Source organism: Meles meles, chromosome 4 (genome assembly GCF_922984935.1).
Source record: "Meles meles chromosome 4, mMelMel3.1 paternal haplotype, whole genome shotgun sequence".
NCBI lineage: Eukaryota > Metazoa > Chordata > Mammalia > Carnivora > Mustelidae > Meles > Meles meles.
In genome coordinates this window covers 28446294-28468568 of record NC_060069.1, presented here as the reverse complement: position 1 = coordinate 28468568, position 22275 = coordinate 28446294, and the positions used below count along the sequence as shown (strand labels likewise).

Genomic DNA, 22275 nt, shown 5'->3' with positions numbered 1-22275 from the left:
CCCAAGGCAGCACAGAAACAGGGACTCTGGTACTACAACTGTGTACTGAGGTGAATAATGGGCCCAAATCTGTCCAAGTCCTAACCCCCAGTACATGTGAATATGACTTTATTTGGAAGAAGCCGTGAAGATGTGGTTAAGGATCTCAAGGTAATTTAAGGTAGGTCTTAAACGTAATGACAGATATCCTTATATGAGAAAAGGAGAGGCAAACTCGAGGCAGACACAGGGGAGAAGGCCATGTGAAAAAAGAGGCAGAGATTGGAGTGGACGCAGCTATAAACCCAAGACTGCTGGCAGCCATCAGAAGCCAGGAGAGAGGCATGGTTTCTCCCTCAGAGCATCCAAAAGGAAACTAACACTGCCAAGACTTTGGCTTTGAACTTCTGACCTCCTGAACTATGAAAGAATAAATTTCTCTTGTTTAAAGCCAGTCAGTGTGTGGTAATTCAGCCTTAAGAAACGAATGCAAACTATGAGAAACTGAATTCTGCCAACAACCCGACTGAGCCCAGAAGCAGGTTTCTCTCATAGTCTCCAGGCAAGGACTCAGCTCAGGGACACCTGACTTCAGGGACGTGAGATCCAGGACAGAGAACCAGGTCACGCTGTGTCAGACTTCTCACGAACAGAACTAAGTAGATGTTACTTTAAGCCACTCAGTGTGTGATAATTCGTTACGCACCAATACAGATCTAATGGAATATTCAGAGTTTAATATTCTTGTATTATTACATTAGTTAATTCTCATGATGCAACGTTACAAGGAAGTTTTGATGGTGAGCATCTTTTTCTTGTTCCTGATCTTAATGGAAAAGCCTTTGAGTAGTATTTCAAAACTGTGATCAAAAGAGTTCTGGGAGATGGTAGTAGATAAGCCATAGGAAATAGTGTCTTAAGGTCATAAAATGTTGAGAAATACTGAGCTTCAGAAAGTTAAATGGGTGAATTGTGAAATTCAAAGCCAAGGGATAGTAAACACGCAAAACGTTTCAGAAAGAACATGTGTTCTGTGGCAGGTCTATGAACATTACACATGCACACTGTTGAAGGAAGTTGGCTTCAACGCTTAATTTATACTTAACTAAACATTTTTATTTGCAGGACTTACATACTTGTTCAGTTAAAAAATATTAATGTCTGAAATATTTGGCTCTACCACACAGTACATGTTCCAAAAAGGCTGTGCCTGTCTTGGTCATTATTATATTCCCAGAAACTAGAAATATGCCTATATAGTAAGATGTACTCAATTAGTGCCGATGAATAAATAAGCTGATTGGGAGAAAAAACTTTCTCTCTCCAGCTTACTTCATGTAACTATCCCATGCAGCTGTCCACTGGAAATAAGCTGGCCTGTTTACCGCTCACCACTCTGTGCCTTCCACACCTTTGTGTAACCCAATCTTGCCTAGAAGACCCACTGCTTTTCTATGCAACCCTACCTAGATTTCAAAATCTAACTGAAATACCACCACTCTATCAGTGGTATTATAACTTTCCACACAGAAAAGGCACTAAACCAACACTTACAACTAAAGTTCATCTCTTTAGAAAGCAAAGCATGTACACTGCAAAGAGGTAACACTTCTTTTATATTCATTCATGAATTTATATAGAAAGCAATCCATCCAGGATATTTATGATAGATGAGGTGATGGTTAATTTTACGTGTTAACTTGACTGGGCCACACAAGTACAGTTATTTGGTCAAACATCATTCTGGGTCTGTCTGGATGAGATTAACATTTGAGTCAGTAAACTAAGTAAAGCAGATTGCCCTCCTTCATGTGGGTGGGCCTCATATAATCAGTTCAAGACTTGGGTAAAACAAAAAGGCTGGGTGAAAGGGAACACCTCTATTCTACTGCTCTGAGCTGGGACATTGTTCTTCAGCCGCCTTTGGACTGGAAGCATCAGCTCTTCTTCAGTCTCCAGCCTCTCAGCTTTCAGACTGGTATGTACCCTACCAGCTGGTTTGGTTCTCAGGCCTTCGGACTCAAGCTGGAACTACATCATAGGCTCTCTGGGTCTCTAGCCTGCAGACTGCTGATCTTGGGCCGTCTCAGCCTCTACAGTCATGGGAGCAAATTTCCTTATTGTAAATCTCTTTCTTTATATACATATATCATACCGGTTCTATTTTTCTGAGAACCATAACCAATATTTAATAAGATATTTATTCTTACAACTGAGTTTTCATTCATATCACTAGCAGTTCTGATAAACACCTGGAACACAGGTATTACATGGTATTTAACAAGATTAAATAACTCCTCCCTGAACATTTTGTTAAGGTTTTTAGAAGAAACATCCACTCTTTCCCAAGGATCAACACCCAGGAACCATTTAACCACCAAGTAGAAAGAGCCTTCCTGAGAACAAAGCCACATAGCTGTAGACACATACACACAGGAATGTCGACATCACTCACACCCCTGAATCCAGCTATATTTGATGCCAGCACAAGCTCATAATGTGAGTACATGAATATTTTCCAAATTAGAGTGTTACTGTTTGCAAATAAAAGTCCTAATATAACACTTCGTGTAAAAACTGGAAAGCCTACTGTATATGTGCATGAAAAGCCTATCCTCTTGGCTTTAGCCAAAGTATTAAGGTCAAAGAAAGATTAAAACTTTTTTTTTGAAAGATTTTATTTATTTATTTGACAAAGAGAGACACAGTGAGAGAGGGAACACAAGCTGGTGTAGTGGGAGAGGAGGACAGGCTTCCTGTGAAGGAGGGAGTCCAACATTGGGCTCAATCCCAGGACCCTGGGATTATGACCTGAGCCGAAGGCCGATGCTCAACAACTGAGCCACCCAGGCACCCCGAAAGTAAGATTAAAACTTTAACAAAATTATGGGGCACCTAGGTGGCTCAGCCAGTTAAATGTCTGCCTTCAGCTCAGGTCATGATCCCAGGGTCCTGGGATGGAACCCCACATAGTGCTCCCTGTTCAGAAGAGAGCCTGCCTCTCTCTCCCTCTGCTGCTCCCACTGCTTGTGCTGTCAAACACATAAATAAAATCTTTAAAAAAAATTTTCAACAAAATTAAAAATATAGATATTAGTATGTATATTTGACAAGCCGAAGCCAATGCCATGTCACTCTTATAAACTGTAGAAACTTCACTATTCTTTCATTAACGTACAAGAGACATACAAGATTTTATTAGTTTCAGGTGCGTATCATGGGATTCGATATTTTTATACATTATAAAAAGATCCTTATGATAAGTCTAGTTACCGTTATCTGTCACCATAGTTACTAGAATATCATTGATGTTCTGTAAGCTGCACATAACACCCCTATAACTTATTTATTTTATAACTGCAAGCTTATACTTTTTTAAATTATTTTTATTAACATACAATGTATTATTTACCCCAGAGGTACAGGTATATGAATCGTCAGGCTTACAACTTCGCAGCACTCACCATATCACATACACTCCGCAATGTCCATAACCAACAAGCTTATACCCTTAACCCCCTTCACCTATTTCACCAGCCTCCCGCATCCCCCCCCAACCCTCTTCAGGTAACCAACAGTTTATTTCCTGTATCTATGAGGCTGTTTTTGTTTTGATTGTTTTGTTTTTTTAGATTTCACATACAAGTGAAACCATATGGTATTTGTCATTCTCTGTCTGCTTTATTTCACTTAGCATAATATCCTCTAGGTCCATTCATGTTGTCACAAATGGCAAGATTTCTCATCATTCTTAAGCCATATATTCACCTACTCAGTGAAGAATATGAATTTTCTTTGATTAGCATTTCTAAACTTACAATCACTAAGAGCTGTCATCAAAGACCAAACTCCTTGCCAAGATTTCCAGTTTTCCAGAGTCAAGGTTAAATGAATGCATTAGATTTCATTTTTAAGTTTTTATTTAACATTTACTGAGCCCTTACTATACATGCTGGCTAGGCACATTCAGCAATACCTATTTTAATGGCTGTTTCACCTCTTTGAAGTATGTGCTATTACTATTATTATTGTACTATCACAATCTTCCTCTTAAAGGTTAATAAGGAAAAGTTATAATAAATGAACCAGAGCTACTATTGTCAAGAGTGTACCGTGCCCCACACTATACTAAGCTTTACAAGAGATATCCTATTTAATCCCCACAACTATCTTCTGAGGTAGATACTACTGCCCCCATTCTGGAGATTAGAAAATGAGGCCAAGAGAACAGAATGTAGAGCCAAGACCTATGCATCACATCACACAGTCAGTCCACAAGCTTTGAAAACAACCGCACCATATTCCAATCAATTCTGTGATATTATCCAAAGTAGATTTCAAATTGCTTAATGAACACCTGAACTCATCTACATTACTTCTGTTCTTGAGTTGTCATGTGGTTTTATTTGTATTTTCCTCCATAATTACACATCTCTGGAAAAAGATACACATTATAGGAAGTGCATTCTATTTATTCCAAATCAGATGAGTAAAACAAAAGTGTGGAATTATAGATTTAACACTTTTTATTTTACAAACTCTTCCAAAAGTGGGCAAACTCCAGATAGGAAGAAAATTTATTTCGTATTTGCATGGGTGTTAACCAGCTATTGGTAACCTGTGAAGTCCTCACCAATCAGAATGGCTAAAATTAACAAGTCGGGAAACAACAGATGTTGGCAAGGATGTGGAGAAAGGGGAACCCTCCCCTACACTGTTGGTGGGAATGCAAGCTGGTGCAGTCACTCTGGAAAACAGTATGGAGGTTCCTGAAAAGGTTGAAAATAGGACTACCCTACGACCCAGCAGCTGCACTACTGGGTATTTACCCGAAAGATACAAGTGTAGTGATGCGAAGGGGCACAATGTTTATAGCAGCAATGTCCACAATAGCCAAACTATGAAAAGAACCCAGATGTCCATAGACTGATAAATGGATAAAGAACATATGGTACAATATAAACTACCACAACTGAACCAGGAAGAAATAGAAAACCTGAACAGGCCCATAACCAGTAAGGAGATTGAAACAGTCATCAAAAATCTCCAAACAAACAAAAGCCCAGGGCCAGACGGCTTCCCAGGGGAATTCTACCAAACATTTAAAGAAGAACTAATTCCTATTCTCCTGAAACTGTTCCAAAAAATAGAAATGGAAGGAAAACTTCCAAACTCATTTTATGAGGCCAGCATCACCTTGATCCCAAAACCAGACAAGGATCCCACCAAAAAAGAGAACTACAGACCAATATCCTTGATGAACACAGACGCAAAAATTCTCGCCAAAATACTAGCCAATAGGATTCAACAGTACATTAAAAGGATTATTCACCACGATCAAGTGGGATTTATTCCAGGGCTGCAGGGTTGGTTCAACATCCGCAAATCAATCAATGTGATACAACACATTAATAAAAGAAAGAACAAGAACCATATGATACTCTCAATAGATTCTCAAAGAGCATTTGACAAAATACAGCATCCCTTCCTGATCAAAACTCTTCAAAGTGTAGGGATAGAGGGCACATACCTCAATATTATCAAAGCCATCTATGAAAAACCCACCGCAAATATCATTCTCAATGGAGAAAAACTGAAAGCTTTTCCGTTAAGGTCAGGAACACGGCAGGGATGTCCATTATCACCACTGCTATTCAACATAGTACTAGAAGTCCTAGCCTCAGCAATCAGACAACAAAAAGAAATTAAAGGCATCCAAATCGGTAAAGAAGAAGTCAAACTATCACTCTTCGTAGATGATATGATACTATATGTGGAAAACCCAAAAGACTCCACTCCAAAACTGCTAGAACTTGTACAGGAATTCAGTAAAGTGTCAGGATATAAAATCAATGCACAGAAATCAGTTGCATTTCTGTACACCAACAACAAGACTGAAGAAAGAGAAATTAAGGAGTCAATCCCATTTACAATTGTACCCAAAACTATAAGATACCTAGGAATAAACCTAACCAAAGAGACTAAGAATCTATACACAGAAAATTATAAAGTACTCATGAAAGAAATTGAGGAAGACACAAAAAAATGGAAAAATGTTCCATGCTCCTGGATTGGAAGAATAAATATTGTGACAATGTCTATGCTACCTAAAGCAATCTACACATTTAATGCAATCCCTATCAAAATACCATCCATTTTTTTCAAAGAAATGGAACAAATAATCCTCAAATTTATATGGAACCAGAAAAGACCTCGAATAGCCAAAGGAATATTGAAAAAGAAAGCCAAAGTTGGTGGCATCACAATTCCGGACTTCAAGCCCTATTACAAAGCTGTCATCATCAAGACAGCATGGTACTGGCACAAAAACAGACACATAGATCAGTGGAACAGAATAGAGAGCCCAGAAATCGACCCTCAACTCTATGGTCAACTCATCTTCGACAAAGCAGGAAAGAATGTCCAATGGAAAAAAGACAGCCTCTTCAATAAATGGTGCTGGGAAAATTGGACAGCCACATGCAGAAAAATGAAATTGGACCACTTCCTTACACCACACCGAAAATAGACTCCAAATGGATGAAGGACCTCAATGTGAGAAAGGAATCCATCAAAATCCTTGAGGAGAATGCAGGCAGCAACTTCTTCGACCTCAGCCGTAGCAACATCTTCCTAGGAACAACGGCAAAGGCAAGGGAAGCAAGGGTAAAAATGAACTACTGGGATTTCATCAAGATCAAAAGCTTTTGCACAGCAAAGGAAACAGTTAACAAAACCAAAAGACAACTGACAGAATGGGAGAAGATATTTGCAAACAACATATCAGATAAAGGGCTAATGTCCAAAATCTATAAGGAACTTAGCAAACTCAACACCCAAAGAACAAACAATCCAATCAAGAAATGGGCAGAGGACATGAACAGACATTTCTGCAAAGAAGACATCCAGATGGCCAACAGACACATGAAAAAGTGCTCCACGTCACTCGGCATCAGGGAAATACAAATCAAAACCACAATGAGATATCACCTCACACCAGTCAGAATGGCTAAAATTAACAAGTCAGGAAATGACAGATGCTGGAGAGGATGTGGAGAAAGGGGAACCCTCCTCCACTGTTGGTGGGAATGCAAGCTGGTGCAACCACTCTGGAAAACAGCATGGAGGTTCCTCAAAATGTTGAAAATAGAACTACCCTAGGACCCAGCAATTGCACTACTGGGTATTTACTCTAAAGATACAAACATAGTGATCTGAAGGGGCACGTGTACCCGAATGTTTATAGCAGCAATGTCTACAATAGCCAAACTATGGAAAGAACCTAGATGTCCATCAACAGATGAATGGATAAAGAAGATGTGGTATATATACACAATGGAATACTATGCAGCCATCAAAAGAAATGAAATCTTGCCATTTGCAACGACGTGGATGGAACTAGAGCGTATCATGCTTAGTGAAATAAGTCAATCGGAGAAAGACAACTATCATATGATCTCCCTGATATGAGGACATGGAGAAGCAACACGGGGGGGTAGGGGGATAGGAGAAGAATAAATGAAACAAGATGGGATTGGGAGGGAGACAAACCATAAATGACTCTTAATCTCACAAAACAAACTGGGGGTTGCTGGGGGGAGGTGGGATTGGGAGAGGGGGAGCGGGCTATGGACATTGGGGAGGGGAGGCGAACCATAAGAGACTATGGACTCTGAAAAACAACCTGAGGGTTTTGAAGGGTCAGGGGTGGGAGGTTGGGGCAACCTGAGGGTTTTGAAGGGTCAGGGGTGGGAGGTTGGGTGAACAGGTGGTGGGTAATGGGGAGGACACGTTTTTGCATGGAGCACTGGGTGTTGTGCAAAAAGAATGAATACTGTTACGCTGAAAAAATAAATAAAATGGAAAAAAAAAAGGTTAAAAAAAAAAAGAAAGCCACTTCCTAAAAAAAAAAAAAAAAAAGAACATATGGTACATTTATTTATACAATGGAATACTACTCAGGCACTCAGGCATCAGGGAAAAAAAAACAAAATCTTACCATTTGCACCAATGTGGATGGATCTAGAAGGTATTACACTAAGTGAAATAAATCAATCAGAAAAAGACAATTATCATATGATGTCACTGATATGTGGAATTTAAGAAACAAAACAGAGGATCACAGGAGAAGAGAAAAAAATAAGAAATTAGAGAGGGAGACAAACCATCAGAGACTCATAAGCATAGGAAACAAAGTGAGGGCTGTTGGAGGGGTGGAGGGTGGGGGGACAGGCATTAGGATGAAGGCACGGGATATAATGAGCCACTGGGTATTATATAAGACTAATCAATCACTGACCTCTACCTCCAAAACCAATAATACATTGCATGTTAACTGAACTGAAATAAAAATGAATCAATTTCTTAAAAAAATAACCTGTGAAGTCCTGTTAAAGAAAATCCTGTCCCTACTGTAGAGGGCACATCTCAGGTCCTGAGAAATGCTTCTCTACAAGCTGTTAGACAGCAGATAGGCAAAGAAAATCTTTCAAAAATTACACTTTTCACAAAAAAAAAAAAAAAAAAAAAAAACCCTTTTGGGGCGTTTTCTTATCAGAAAGATGTAAATAATTACATATGGTTTAGAAGTGCAAGATGGCACTGAAAGCAAGAATTAATCCCAGGAGAGAAGGTTCTAATCTTATATTTACCCACAGGAGTACAAACATACACACTCAGAGATAAAAAAATGGAACCAAAAATACATTTACTGATAGTTTCTCACATGAGAAAGTTTAACAGTCTTTCTTCCTATAGATAGCCACTCTCTTGCTTTGGGTATCAAACATATTCTAACAGTATATATTCATTATCAGGAGTCTCCCTGGAACCAACTGCAGCAGTGCAGGAATAAAAGAAACAGTCTGGCTCCATAAACCAAGTTATTAAAGATCCAGCTCCAAGCAGTCAAGACAGGGCCCTCTGCCAGGAAGAGGTTCATACACACTGGCCATGCACTTCAGAAGATGAACCTTCCTAAGGGGTGCCTGGGTGGCTCAGTGGGTTAAAGCCTCTGCCTTCAGCTCACGTCGTGATCCCAGGGTCCTGGGATCGAGCCCCGAATCAGGCTCCCCGCTGAGCCGGGAGCCTGCTTCCGTCTCTCTCTGCCTGCCTCTCTGCCTACTTGTCATCTCTGTCAAACAAATAAATAAAATCTTAAAAAAAAAAAAAAGATGAACCTTCCTAAACCAATGATGGGGGTTGAATGCTTCAGAATATGATCAGATCTGGTGTCTATATAGTTTTGAAATGAGTTTTTTCTTACACGAGCCCCGGTGATCTGGAAAAGTGGAACAAACTGATGGGGACATTTGGTGAAACTGCCACTCCTGAAAACCTGTTGAGCCCAGACAGCCTGGACCCTGAGGAAGCCTGTGCCTGTGAGCAGGCAGGCACACCAATGCAGGACATGCAATCTGGCCTCTGTTGAATTCTGTTATCTTTCCTTGAACAGTGATATCTGGTATACGTTTCTCAGCTCTAGTTCCAGGCATTCTGTGGGGGTTTTGTGGGTTACCTTCCAGACCATCACAGCAAAGCAAATGTGGCAAGGAATAGGTCAAAGGAACTTTGTGGTTTTCCAGCTCATGTAAAAGTTCATTTACACTGTACTAAATAGTCTAGTAAGTGTGCAACAATATTATGTCTAAAAACATGCATGTACCTTGGCTTAAAAAAACTTTATTACTAAAAAAGGCTAACACCACCTGAGCTTTTCAGCAAGTCATGATCACAGATCACAGATCAACGTAACATATACAATAATAATAAAGTTTGAAATACTGTGAGGATTACCGAAATGTAACCCAGAAACATGAGGTGAGCAAACAATACTGGAAAGACTTGCTCGACAGAGGGTCAAACTTCAATTGTGAAAGACGCAACATCTCTGAAGTGTACTGAAGCAAAGAATAATAAAACCCGGTATCCCTGTCCTTCTGTTTGATAAGACTCACGGTAGGGGGAAAAAAAACTTCAGTGTCCCTCAATTATAAGATGTCATTTTAGAGTTTCACATGTTTGCCTTGGGTCCTCTCAGTCATCATCCTCCATCCATATGGTTTCTATGTGAACCATGGAGTCAAAGGAAAAAGATAACCCCCTCCTGTTCATTAGTAGTAGAACATTACTTGTTCTAGCACCATCCCCACTCCACTCCTCCCCCAAAATATCCTGTTTGTAAATAAGCTTAATTTCCATTCCAAGAGTTTGGGGTGAAGGAAGATTTCTTTCCATCTCTATTATTTCAGAGCACAGCCAGGAAACGTCCTGATTCCATGTTTCCAAGAGTCTTATAATGTTGACCTTGAATAATAAACTTTACCCCTCTGGCCACAAACACCTGTAAGTCTGCATAACCTCAGAGTCCTGTGCCTTAGGGAAAACGGGGAAGGCTCTAAATGGATTCTCCTGGGTTCCATGCAGTGTAGTAGCATAGGACACTGAGAGCCCAACCCCAGCATTGGACCTCATTTGACAGAAGCATCCTGGACATCCTACACTTCTCTGCGTGAATGCAGCATGTGGGACTTACTGGGGAAGTAAGACGTCTCTAATGAGAGCTAGCAGATTACTGTCAAAGTCGACATTCGCCTCCTTCCTGTCATCCTGAACCTCCTGGTTCACGAGTAGAGATGTGGTTTCTGAGAGTAACCGCAAGCTGAAGAGTCTCCACTCCACTTGAAAGAAAAAAAAAAAAAAAAACGCTAAGAATATGAGTACATGGAGAGAGAATGAAAACTGAATGTGTACCTAATGGCATTCTCGCTGATGTGGTCACACTTACCATTTTGGCTCTGAACCAAGGAGATCAAGGGTGGCAGGATATAGTCAACAACCTTAAAGAAAAGACATAAAAGACTTGGTTCCAATCTTTTTAACCACAGAACTGGTATTAACTACTTTCAGTACTTTTCGCACTGACAGAATCACTAATCAAAAGAGGGGTAAAATCAACAGCTAAATTTATCCTGGATTTAAACTCTGCATGACATTTAATAAACCACCAAGCTCATTTAACTCTGAAAAAGTCCTCAGGTCAAAATGACATTATGATCATCAAAATGGTAATTTATCAAACCTTCAGAGTTTACAAAAGAAACTTTACTATATAACACAAAATCTGGTTGGCATGGGTTGACATTAAATCACCAAATTAACATATATAAGCTGGTGATCATTACTCAAGTTTAAACTACACAATCAAAATATTGGGAGAAAAAGGAGACATCCAATCCTCATGCTTTATTAAATACATCAAAGAGCCATGACAAGTTAATCTTGGGTGTTTTTAGAAACTGATTCAAAAGCTATAAATCCACTCCACAAACCACCTCTATGACTTCCTCGTAGTTTCAGACAGAGCACAATCAAATATAGTTTGAAACCTACTCCAAAATAACAAAATTATTCCCCTGGATGAAAATGAAAAATGAAGAAGGACAAGTCATTTCCACATCTAATTTGGAAACCTACTCCCTCATTTGATGAACTACTTGGCAACAATGAACAAAATTCCTGTTGTTTACAACTGAATTTATTCCAGACCCTGAAATATGTATTTGTTCTATCTACACTGAAAAAAAAAAAAAAAAAAGTATTTCTTCTCTCTACACCGAAAAAAGGGCAGGAGAAACTGGTCACACCCCAACAATACCATCTTGCTGTCCAAACCAAGGAAAGGAAGCTCTGCACAGATAAAGATCTCCACACATGGGTAGTAGCCCATCAATATCAACCTATTCTAGTTCCACTTTATATAAAAAGTTTATATATGATATTACATCTTGATATTTGTGCAAGAACCCTAAGAACTAGAGATATTTTGTTTATCCTCTTCCATTAAGTGATGTCACGTCACTGAAAGCATCGATATCCTGCTCTACTAAGGAATCTTGACAGCTCTAAACTTGCAATTATGTCAAAAGCAAAAACCATGCAAAGGAAAGAAATATATCCTACTATTAACACCTATTAACATGATCAACACTTATCTTAAAGGCTTTAGAGAAGTGGGACTGACATAAATGATCTAAGTGTCCAAGTTTAAAGAACAGTTAAGCATGGTCAAAAAGCAAGATCGTCAGAAGATGAAGAGACAAAAATTAGTATTCCTATACGCCTACAATATAACCAGTCAAATGACATAAGATACAATCTACAATATCAATAAAATTCTGAAGTATCTATGATATTATGACTTCTAGAGAAAAAATGTAGAAAATATTTTTAGGTATGACTGCTATTGATAGACTTCTGAAAAAACCTTGGACGTTGTCACAACCATCCTTACAACAAGAAAAATGCTAAACCAACAAAATCAACAGGTTTGTAGATACATCAGAGAACTGAGGTCATGGAACAAACTCCTGCCACAAACACTGAAGAGCCAGGCAAAGACAGAGAATCACAGCTTAATGGGAACATGAATCACCACTGGAGCCAGCAACTGATGCAAAAACAGGAAGGATAACTAATCACTGGAGCCTGAGTTTGGGGGATAAAAACTCCTAGAGCCCAGCCTCAGTGGAACCCAACAATCCCAGGAGTTTAACTTCCCAGAATTCCCACTAGATTCTCTGGGTAAAAATCAAAGAAACACCCCCATCCCTATGCTTCAGGCAGAAAGAAGAAAAATTAACCATTGTGAAACATGCTCAGAGCATTCTTTTCTCCTCAACAAAGGCCTAGACACAGGAAACACTATTTCATCAGAACCTAACTGACCTGGGTAGGACAAACCCAACTCTAGCACCCTCTAAGACTTCCTGTCTCCTCTGTGGGGGGAAATAACTGAGAAGTACTTGTGAAGGTCATAGACCAAAGGCACAGGTCACAGAAAGAATCCTAACCATAGGACTGTTGGATGCTTCCCCTCCCACCACAATATCAACAGAGCTCCAGTATAATAACACAGATTACAAGTGAGACAGTTCCAAGACACAAGTTTTATGTCAGAAGGAGTTATTAGGGAAACCCAAACAACAGGAGTGACAAAAACAAGGATGCTAGAGGGAATTTTAACCTCTGAAACCACAGGTTCAGCAAACAGTGAACATAACCTGGCTGTACATGTACACATGTACTATCTCACACTAATGACTCATTTATCTCAGTTCATTTTACCTGATAGGTCAGGTTGGAGTGAAATATTCAAAGCGTTAAGAGAAAAAAACCACCAGCTTCGAATTCTGAGTGAAACTACCCCTCAAAAGTAAAAGGAGAAATAAAATTTTCTCACACAACAAAAATGGAATAAATTTTCTGTCAATAGACCTGCCTTGCAAGAAATATTTTTTAAAAGTTTTTCAGAGAGAGCCACCCAACTGGCTCAGTCAGAGGAGCATGTGACTCTTGATCTTGGGGTTGTGAGTTCAAGCCCCACACTGGGTATAAAGATTACTTGAGAATAAAATCTTTTGAAAATAAAAATGTCTTCAAAGAGAAGAAAAAATGATACAGGTCAGAAACTCGTACTTCTGTGTCAGAGAAGGAATAAATGAAAGTAACACATAGTCATTGATGAGAAGACTCAGAGAGGTTAACTCTCCTCAGAATTAACCCCTAATTCCAATGTATATTCCAAGGAGGTTTTCACGAACTCCTCACATTGATTCCATAGTGTACTGGAAAGTAGTGACACTGCTATAGAAACAGAAAGATGGATGGAAATTGAGAGGGACACACTAGTTCTTGAGCAAGGCTTGACTTTGAATAAATATTCCTCTTCCTTATTCTTGAAGCCTTTCCTTTCCCGTCACTTGTTTTGCTGTAGAATCCTTTGTTCCAGGAACTCAGTATCAATACTGACATCTTGCTGACCCCAACGTATACTTAATAATCGAGACTCGGATGGCCACACCAGTGCAAGTCATGAGACCACCTCGAAGACTGATGAAGACAGCTGGCAAGACATGTTTCAGATTCCTAACGGAACCACCCAGATCCTGTATTTTCCTAAATAACCCCTCAGCCTTTTACCCCAGGAAGGCTTGCAGTCTTGGAGGCATGAGCCTGCTGCAGACTTCTTTCCCTGGCAAAGTAATAAACTGTCTTCCTTCATTATACACCAACTCTGTCTTTGACTATTCATCTAAGGGTATAGGTTTAGTTAGCTATCTATTTGGTTAAAAAAAATACAAGAAAATACTTTAAAAACATGATTGTAGGAGGATTAAAGATCCAACACTTAAAAAGAAAGGCTTTTAAAGGAAAATAAGAGAGCACAGTTTTGTGACTTCTTAAATAACATCTAAAAAGTACAAGCTGAAATTAAAAAAAAAAAATTTTGTAGGACTCCTCATAAACAAAATGAGAAGAAAAGCCACTGGCTGGGAGAAAGTTCTGCAGTCTCCATACTTGACAATGGATTAATACATGTAATACAAGGGGGGAAAAAAAAATCAATGGGAAAAAGATGAACAATCCCTAAAACTAGAATAAGTGGCTCCCAAATAGCCAACAAACATGTGAGAACTACCCAAACCCACTAATGATCACAGAAATGAAAATCAGAACATTGAGATACATATCAACCCATATCCAGTTAAGAAATCACATTAATACCAAGAACTTGCAAAACTTGGGGTAGGGGGAACAGGTAGTCACATTCCACAGTAAATCAGTAAATTGGTACAACAACTTGGATAAAGAATTTCACAACACCAACCAAAGCTGAAGATGAACACACGCTACAACCCAGCAATTCCACATCTATGTGACACATTCAAAGATCGTCATTGAAGATCTGATTTCAAGAGTTCAAAAATAGAATGCGTAAATCTCTCACCATTATATTTCATGAACACAATCAACCTGCAAAACGATCTGGATGGCATAACACTAGATAGCAGGAAATAATATACAAACGATACCTTAAATACAATATAATCTTAAATACATCCCAAATGTAAATTTCAGTATTAAAAATATATTTCATCAGTTTTAAAAGAAGAAATCTATTCATTATAATATCATCTAATTTTTTAATTAATGGTTTTCCTTTGAATGACTGAAGGCAATTACAATTGTATTCCAGGATGATACAAATTTAATCCTTCCAATTGAGAATAATCCTTTAGAAGGAATAACAGGTAGAGGATGGTAATGAAGAAATAAAATGCTTGCTATAATATGTAAATGAAACCTACAAGACAATTCAGAAGATTATCTGACTATTCAACTTTAATTCATATTTTTGCTGAACAAGACAGTTGATTACATTATCAAATGAAAACTACCCCTAAAGACATGAACGGATAAATAAAAATAAAATTACACTGAAAATGTCTGGATGCTTAGCAATTCGAGCAAGGCAAGGGAGATAAAAACTGAAAAACAGCTTTATCTGTTTTATTTATATTCTATTCAATAACTTCATAAATCAAAATTAATAAATGGCTTTCAGGAAAATATCACAGGTTTTCAAATCCTAACAAGGAAAAAGACCACATACCTTTGGCAAAATGCTCACTTAAAATTAAATATACAATGATTCGAGCAAAAAAGAACAGATGAAAATTAAAATTTTTAAATGTTAGTTACTTTAGAGCATAGAACAGCGAAACATATTTAGTTCTTAGAGTAGAATTTAGCAGAAAATACGAAGAAAATTTAACAACAAAAATCTAAAAAAAAATTTGGAAGGGGAGGCGAACCATAACAGACTATGGACTCTGAAAAACAACCTGAGGGTTTTGAAGGCTCAGGGGTGGGAGGTTGGGGGAACAGGTGGTGGGTAATAGGGAGGGCACGTTTTGCATGGAGCACTGGGTGTTGTGCAAAAACAATGAATACTGTTACGCTGAAAAAATAAATAAAATGGAAAAAAAAAACTAACGAATTTAAAAAAAAAAATCTAAGAAAATAAAACATTTACATCTCTTCCCATACAAATCAGAAGGGTTACTGAATCTACTCTCAACAAAATGCAAGGGGAAAAAAATCTGTAGAACTGATACATCTCAACATTTCTATAAATATTAATTGTAAGTAGACCCATATAAATACATACGCACGCACACACACACACACACACACACACACAATAATTTCAGTGAGCTCACCGTACGTAGATAGGGATATTTTTATCACCACCACTATCAAAACTTAATAGCTACTAAGGGCTAGAAGGGAAATGAACACAAATGTAAAATAACTAACATTACATAAATTGGAATGTGTGGGTGAGCCAGAGTTTCCTGGCACAGGGGGAGGTGTATTTTGTTGCTGCCACTGGCCTTGAAATAAATAACTGCCAAGAGTTAGATTCAAAGGCCAAGAAGTCCATCCATATAATGACTTGGGCCTTTTTTTTTTTTCTTTTTGAGATATTTAGACTAATTTACTCTACATTTATTTTGAAAATATCTAGATGAACCATAAAACAATTATGGATATATAACCCACAAGATAGCAGCCAGAGAGGAGAAAGCAACTCTAAACTGAGAGAGATTGGCTCATGATGACAAATTGATCAAAATTCTAGCCTCTGGACCCAAATCCCTGGAGTCACATGGTCACTCATGCAGAGAGGGACAGAGAGGGAGTCCTGTAAAATAAAAGACCACAGCTCCAAGGGTGCTCAAAGTGAGTCAGCAGAGAATGGCGGGTGGGGAGGGGCATCCGCCCTTGGAAAAACAGAAAAGGCTCTTGCAAACACAGGACTGAGGATTACTTGGGCCCAGCAGCAGGGCGAATTTGTTCTTTTTTAAAAATATCTTGATATCTGTATTTCAGTACAAATCCTTCCAATATATCCCTATGCAGTTTATTTATTTTGCTTTATGCATTTAAAAACATCTTGAGAATGAATTCACAGACTTCCCCAGACTGCCAAAAGCTTCCACTGTACAAAACTCAGCAACAAACCAGAGTTGGACGCCAAGAACACCACCCTGCTGGGCTCACCTGGTTCTCATATCCTTCCAACAGTGGGCCACTTGCCCATTACTTCCAGCCAATGCACATATCTTTTTTTTTTAAAAGATTTTATTTATTTATGTGACAAACAGAGATCACAAGTAGGCAGAGAGGCAGGCAGAGAGAGAGAGGGAGGGAGGAGAAAGCAGGATCCCCGCTGAGCAGAGAGCCCAATGCGGTGCTCTATCCCAGGACCCTGAGATCATGACCCCAGCAGAAGGCAGAGGCTTTAACCCACTGAGCCATTCTTGATGCTTTGTGTTTAAAGGTGGTTTACAAAAGGTACTTACTATAAATGTATGAGTGATAAATACGTAAGTATACCAAAAACTTAAGAAGTTTTTTGGGGTCCACCCATTACATGGCTGCTATAACTCTACTCATATTAATCCATTCTATTAATATGAATAGGATTTAAAAAACATTTTTTTTCTTTTTTTTTAAAGATCTTATTTATTTATCAGAGAGAGAGAGAGAGAGAGAGAGAGAGAGCACAAGCAGGCAGAGGCAGAGAGAAGCAGGCTCCCTGCCGAGAAAGGAGCCCAATGTGGGACTCGATCCCAGGACCCTGGAATCATGACCGGAGCGGAAGGCAGCGGCTTAACCAACTGAGCCACCCAGGCGTCCCGGATTTAAAAAACATTTTGAAACCCGAAAGGTATTTGTTCAGGCACCTCAATGGCTCAGACAGTTAAGAGTCTGTCTTCAGCTCAGGTCATGATCCCAAGGGCCTGGGATCAAGTCCTGCGTTGGGCTCCCTGATCCACAGGGAGTCTGCCTTACCCTCTACCTCTCCCCCTACTCGTTCTCACTCACTCTCTCTCTCTCAAATAAATAAAATCTTTTTAAAAATAAAATAAAAAGTATTCATTCTACACAATGGCATTTTCTTTTTAAAAAGAAAAAGGAAAGGAAAACCTAATATGATTTTTTATGCTAGTTGTCAGCTGAGGTGACCCCAAACTTTAATTTTAAATAAAACTCTCAGGCCTGAACCCTGTAAGAAATCTCTGGTCCTTTCCCAGATTTCTAGGAATGTACAGTGGTTTACTTACTTTCCCATGCTTCACTGCTGACTCTGAGATTTTTACTTTAGTATTTTTTTTTAAGATTTTAGTTATTTATTTGAGAGAGAGAGCACAAGCAGGGGGATGGGAGGCAGAGGGAGAGCGAGAAGCAGGCTCCCCACTGAGCAGAGAGCCCAATGTGGGGCTCAATCCTAGGGCCCTGGGATCATGACCTGAGCCACCCAGGCGCCCCCTTTACTCTAGTATTTTATTAGCTTCTCACCTTCTCTTGCTGTTTGCTTCAGGGAAAGTGACTATACAAATGAACGGTGGTCAGACTAACTGTCACAATTAGGACCCTGCCCCACAGCCTCTGCAGGAAGTGGGCCGGAAAGCCAAATCACACCTGCTGCAATCAGCTCAGGACGGTCAGGGCATGGTGGATGACGGCCAGCTCCACTGTGTTTGCCACCATGCGCCACTCCCAACTCAAGACTGGCCAGAGAAAGCCAAATATGCTCCCTAATCAATCCCACAGGAGACCCTGTCATTAGCCTGCCTCCAGCTCCCCCATGCCAACCAAGATATGCCTTCAGCCTTCCCTTTTTTTTTTCCACCCTAAAGTTTTTTTTTTCCTTAAAGATTTTATTTATTTATTTAACAGACAGAGATCACAAGTAGGCAGAAAGACAAGCAGAGAGAGAGAGAGAGAGGAGGAAGCAGGCTCCTGCCAAGCAGAAAGCCTGATGCGGGACTCGATCCCAGGACCCTGAGATCATGACCTGAGCTGAAGGCAGAGGCTTAACCCACTGAGCCACCCAGGTGCCCTCTTACAAGTATACTTTTAAACACCATTCACGTGTTATTTTTTCCTTAACACCACCTGATTTTTATTAAGCTTTTAATTTTAATTCCAGTGTAGTTACCATACAGTGTTATATTAGTTTCAGGTGTACGACATAATGATTCAACAATTTTGTACAGAGCACTCCTTGATTTTTATCTAAACCTGGGGCTAAGTTCTGTTAGAACCAGAGAAATTCAAAGCCCATATCATACCAACACCAAGAATGATTACTGGTTAATCATATTACAGAACGTTTCTTGATTTTAAAATCATACATGGGGAATGCAGTCTGACTCAGGATAAAACTCAATCTGCATTTTGAAGAGTCACATTATAAAGGTACGCTTTCATGACAATCCAATGCCAAACGGCAACAATGCAGCAGGGTAATAAAGAAGTGAGGAAAAGGGCAAAAACCTAAAAACCCAAATCACTGTCAGGGCACAGTGAGGCAACCATGAGAACAAGATCAGACCCTGTGTATGAGAAAGTATTCTACACCTTCAGTTGGCATGGCTTTGTTCACTGGTACGAGGTCTCCCTATTAAAACAAGAGACTGAACCATGGGAGACAATACATGGTGAGTACCTTTTGCTGCTGTGAAGTCAGATGGTTTGTTCACCAGTACTCTCCTCTTCTAGAATCTTCCACAGAATTGATAAATAACATATACACCATCTAAGTAAATACCACTGCAACTCTAATCACGCTCCCCTGCACTAATGACTTCCATTGTAAAATTCCACCATCCCTTACCTATTTTAGTTGTAGAGATAATACACTTGGGTATAGAGCAATCCAAGGAATTTTTTTTTTTACCATTTTATTTATTTTTTTCAGCGTAAGAGTATTCATTGTTTTTGCACAACACCCAGTGCTCCAGAGCAATCCAAGGAATTTTAATATTTAATTAATGGCTGCAGCATTGCTTTCTTAAACAAAGATGTTCGTCTGTGGTAGAGGTCGTTGAAGGGTATGTCCTAAAAACAGAGCTGTATTTCCCCTTTTTAAAAAAATGCAGATTCCCAAGGCTATGGACTTTTTATTTCTTTGCTCAAAAGCAAATATGGGCAAAATCCCACATTCAAAAACTCTGTGTGCATGTTTGCCCATCAGTTGCTGTAATGATCATCCTCAGTGTCCCAAAAGAAATGAATGCCTATGACTTAGGGATGGACTGACAGCTCTGGGACACGTAAGCTAAACAATCACAAAGGCACTGAAATATGTAAATAACACTCCCACGGCTAACCCTTACTCCAGTTGTTCTTAAAGCCAATGATATCCGAAATGATACTTTATCATTTAAGAGACTTATTTTCCATTTTAAGAAATGATGAACATGAAGCTTAGCCATTTTAAACTGTAAACAGAAATGTAACCATACTCAAATTTTCTTCTTTTCACAGAGGAAAAAGCAACAATTTCACCTATGGAAAGTATATTTGTTAAATAATCATTTATGATGAAAGTAAACTTTATACTGTTATTTCTATAGAGGGGTGTTTTTCCTTTATTTTTTTTAATTTTATAGATGAAAGTATATTATTTGAAAAGTGAAGTTTTACTATTCTAGACACTCGATTAAAATTCTTATCCTACATTTGAAAATTAATCACCACTTACTTCATTGCAGCAGGCCTTGGAAAATCTGGTATCTCTGATAGCACAGTAATTAACATGTTCACACCAACTGCCAGTCCCCTTTTCTCCACACAAAGTAATATGAGACATACAGGGAACACATGCCTAAGACATGAATTCTACCTCTGCTAATGGCAGAGTGGGTCATACAGAACAGCCCTTTTGAGGAGAACTAAGAAAGCTAGCCACAACTTGCTTATATCTTCTTTACAATATTAAATACCCAAAAAGATGTTAAGAAATTCCCAAGGCACAAGAGAGGGGCAGAATTTCAGAAGACTGGCATTTGGTCTTGGCAATACCAGGACTGTGAGACACAGGAACTCTCATATACTACTTGGGGGGAAGCAAAACAGTAAACCCTAGGCATTTATCCTTTGATCCCACAATCAACGTTCTGAAAATGGGCCCTGAAGATACCCCTCCAACAATGGGAAACTGAAAAAGCATGAGGCTATTTGTTTATAACTGAAAAACATTAGATACTACATGTCCCAACACAGGAGATAAGTTGAATAACCTATGATCCATATACACACCATGGAGTACTATACTGCTCTGATGAAGAAACAGAGTTCTAGGAACTGAAATGGAGTAATTTCCAACATCCATTATGAAACAAAATAACAAAGTGCAAAAGAGTAGAGTATGTTGCCTTTTATACAAGAAAGAGGCAGAAATAAGACATCTGTTCTCTTCATCGAAAAGAAACACTGAAGGAAAAACCAGAAAACAACGAGGCCAGCTACCTGTAAGAGTAGGGAAGATGTGCTGGAGCCGTGACAGAGTAGAAGGGATTTATGCCCAGGGGAAGGAAATGACACTGCTCTGAATACATCTGTTTCTATGGCTTTGGATTTTGGAAGCATGTTAATCTTATATGTATTCAAAAAAATAAAATCAAAAAGGATAGGAAGAAGAAAAGAAAACCTACAATTGAAAGCAAACTAAAAACAAATCAACTGCATTTCAGATCAGTATGAGAACCACACTGAAAGGGAATGAAGGGAACCAACCCCAGTACCTCACGAACACAGCATTGAGCATGCAGCCCCCGTTTTGCTTGGGTTACATCTGGGAGGCAGAGAAGAGGGAAGAATTCCCTCCCTGATTCCCTGATTTCATTGTTTGTTTTTGTATTGGTGAGGGTAAAGCAATTCTGTAACAATTTCAGATGCCTTACACAATTAAGCAAATGAGAGAATGTGAAGTTGCTGGAAGCCAGAATTTTTACAAAGGAAAGAAGGGACACACAAATATGAAATAGGGAAAGGCAAAAAAGGATCATGTGGACAAGGACTGGATTTGAAGGTTTTAATGTGAACTCATGATTCAAAATACATATACATGTGTGTGTCCGTAGGTACAGGCATATCCAAGCATGCATATGAGTGTGTCCTGCGTGTTCCTATGTGTATATACATGTATCCACTTCCTAGCTCTGTTTTTTTTTAAAGATTTTATTTATTTATTTGACAGAGATCACAAGTAGGCAGAGAAGCAGGCAGAGAGAGAGGAGGAAGCAGGCTCCCTGCTGAGCAGAGAGCCCGATGCAGGGCTCGATCCCAGAACCCTGGGATCATGACCTGAGCCACCCAGGTGCCCCCCCTAGCTCTGTTTTATGTATACATTTCCTAGAATCCAAGACATCCTAGGAAGGAGGAGCACACTTGGGGCCCTAAGTAATGCCACCTCCCATGAAAAGGAGCCCAGCCTCCTCAGAGAATTGACTGGGAAATGACTGAGCCAAGGCAGGGAAGCTAGAAGCTGAAGCAAGAAGATCTTCTTGTGCCAGAAAGTTAGGGGGAAAAAATCACTCAAAAAGTGATGGGGTATGTCACAAGGACACAGGAGCCAACTTGAAAGGCTTTATGTTG

The 22275-nt window shown here is 39.2% G+C and overlaps 1 protein-coding gene across 2 annotated transcripts in view; it reads right to left on the bottom strand.

The window, feature by feature from the left end:
• Positions 1-22275, bottom strand: part of ULK4 (unc-51 like kinase 4) — a 684359-nt gene that overhangs the window by 424729 nt on the left and 237355 nt on the right. For both annotated transcript variants that reach the window (XM_046001316.1, XM_046001317.1), the window contains exons 28-29: positions 10766-10817; positions 10514-10658 (exon numbers count right to left, since the gene is read on the bottom strand). In XM_046001316.1, coding sequence (XP_045857272.1) covers positions 10514-10658; positions 10766-10817 — 197 coding nt within the window. The remainder of the gene's footprint in view (positions 1-10513; positions 10659-10765; positions 10818-22275) is intronic.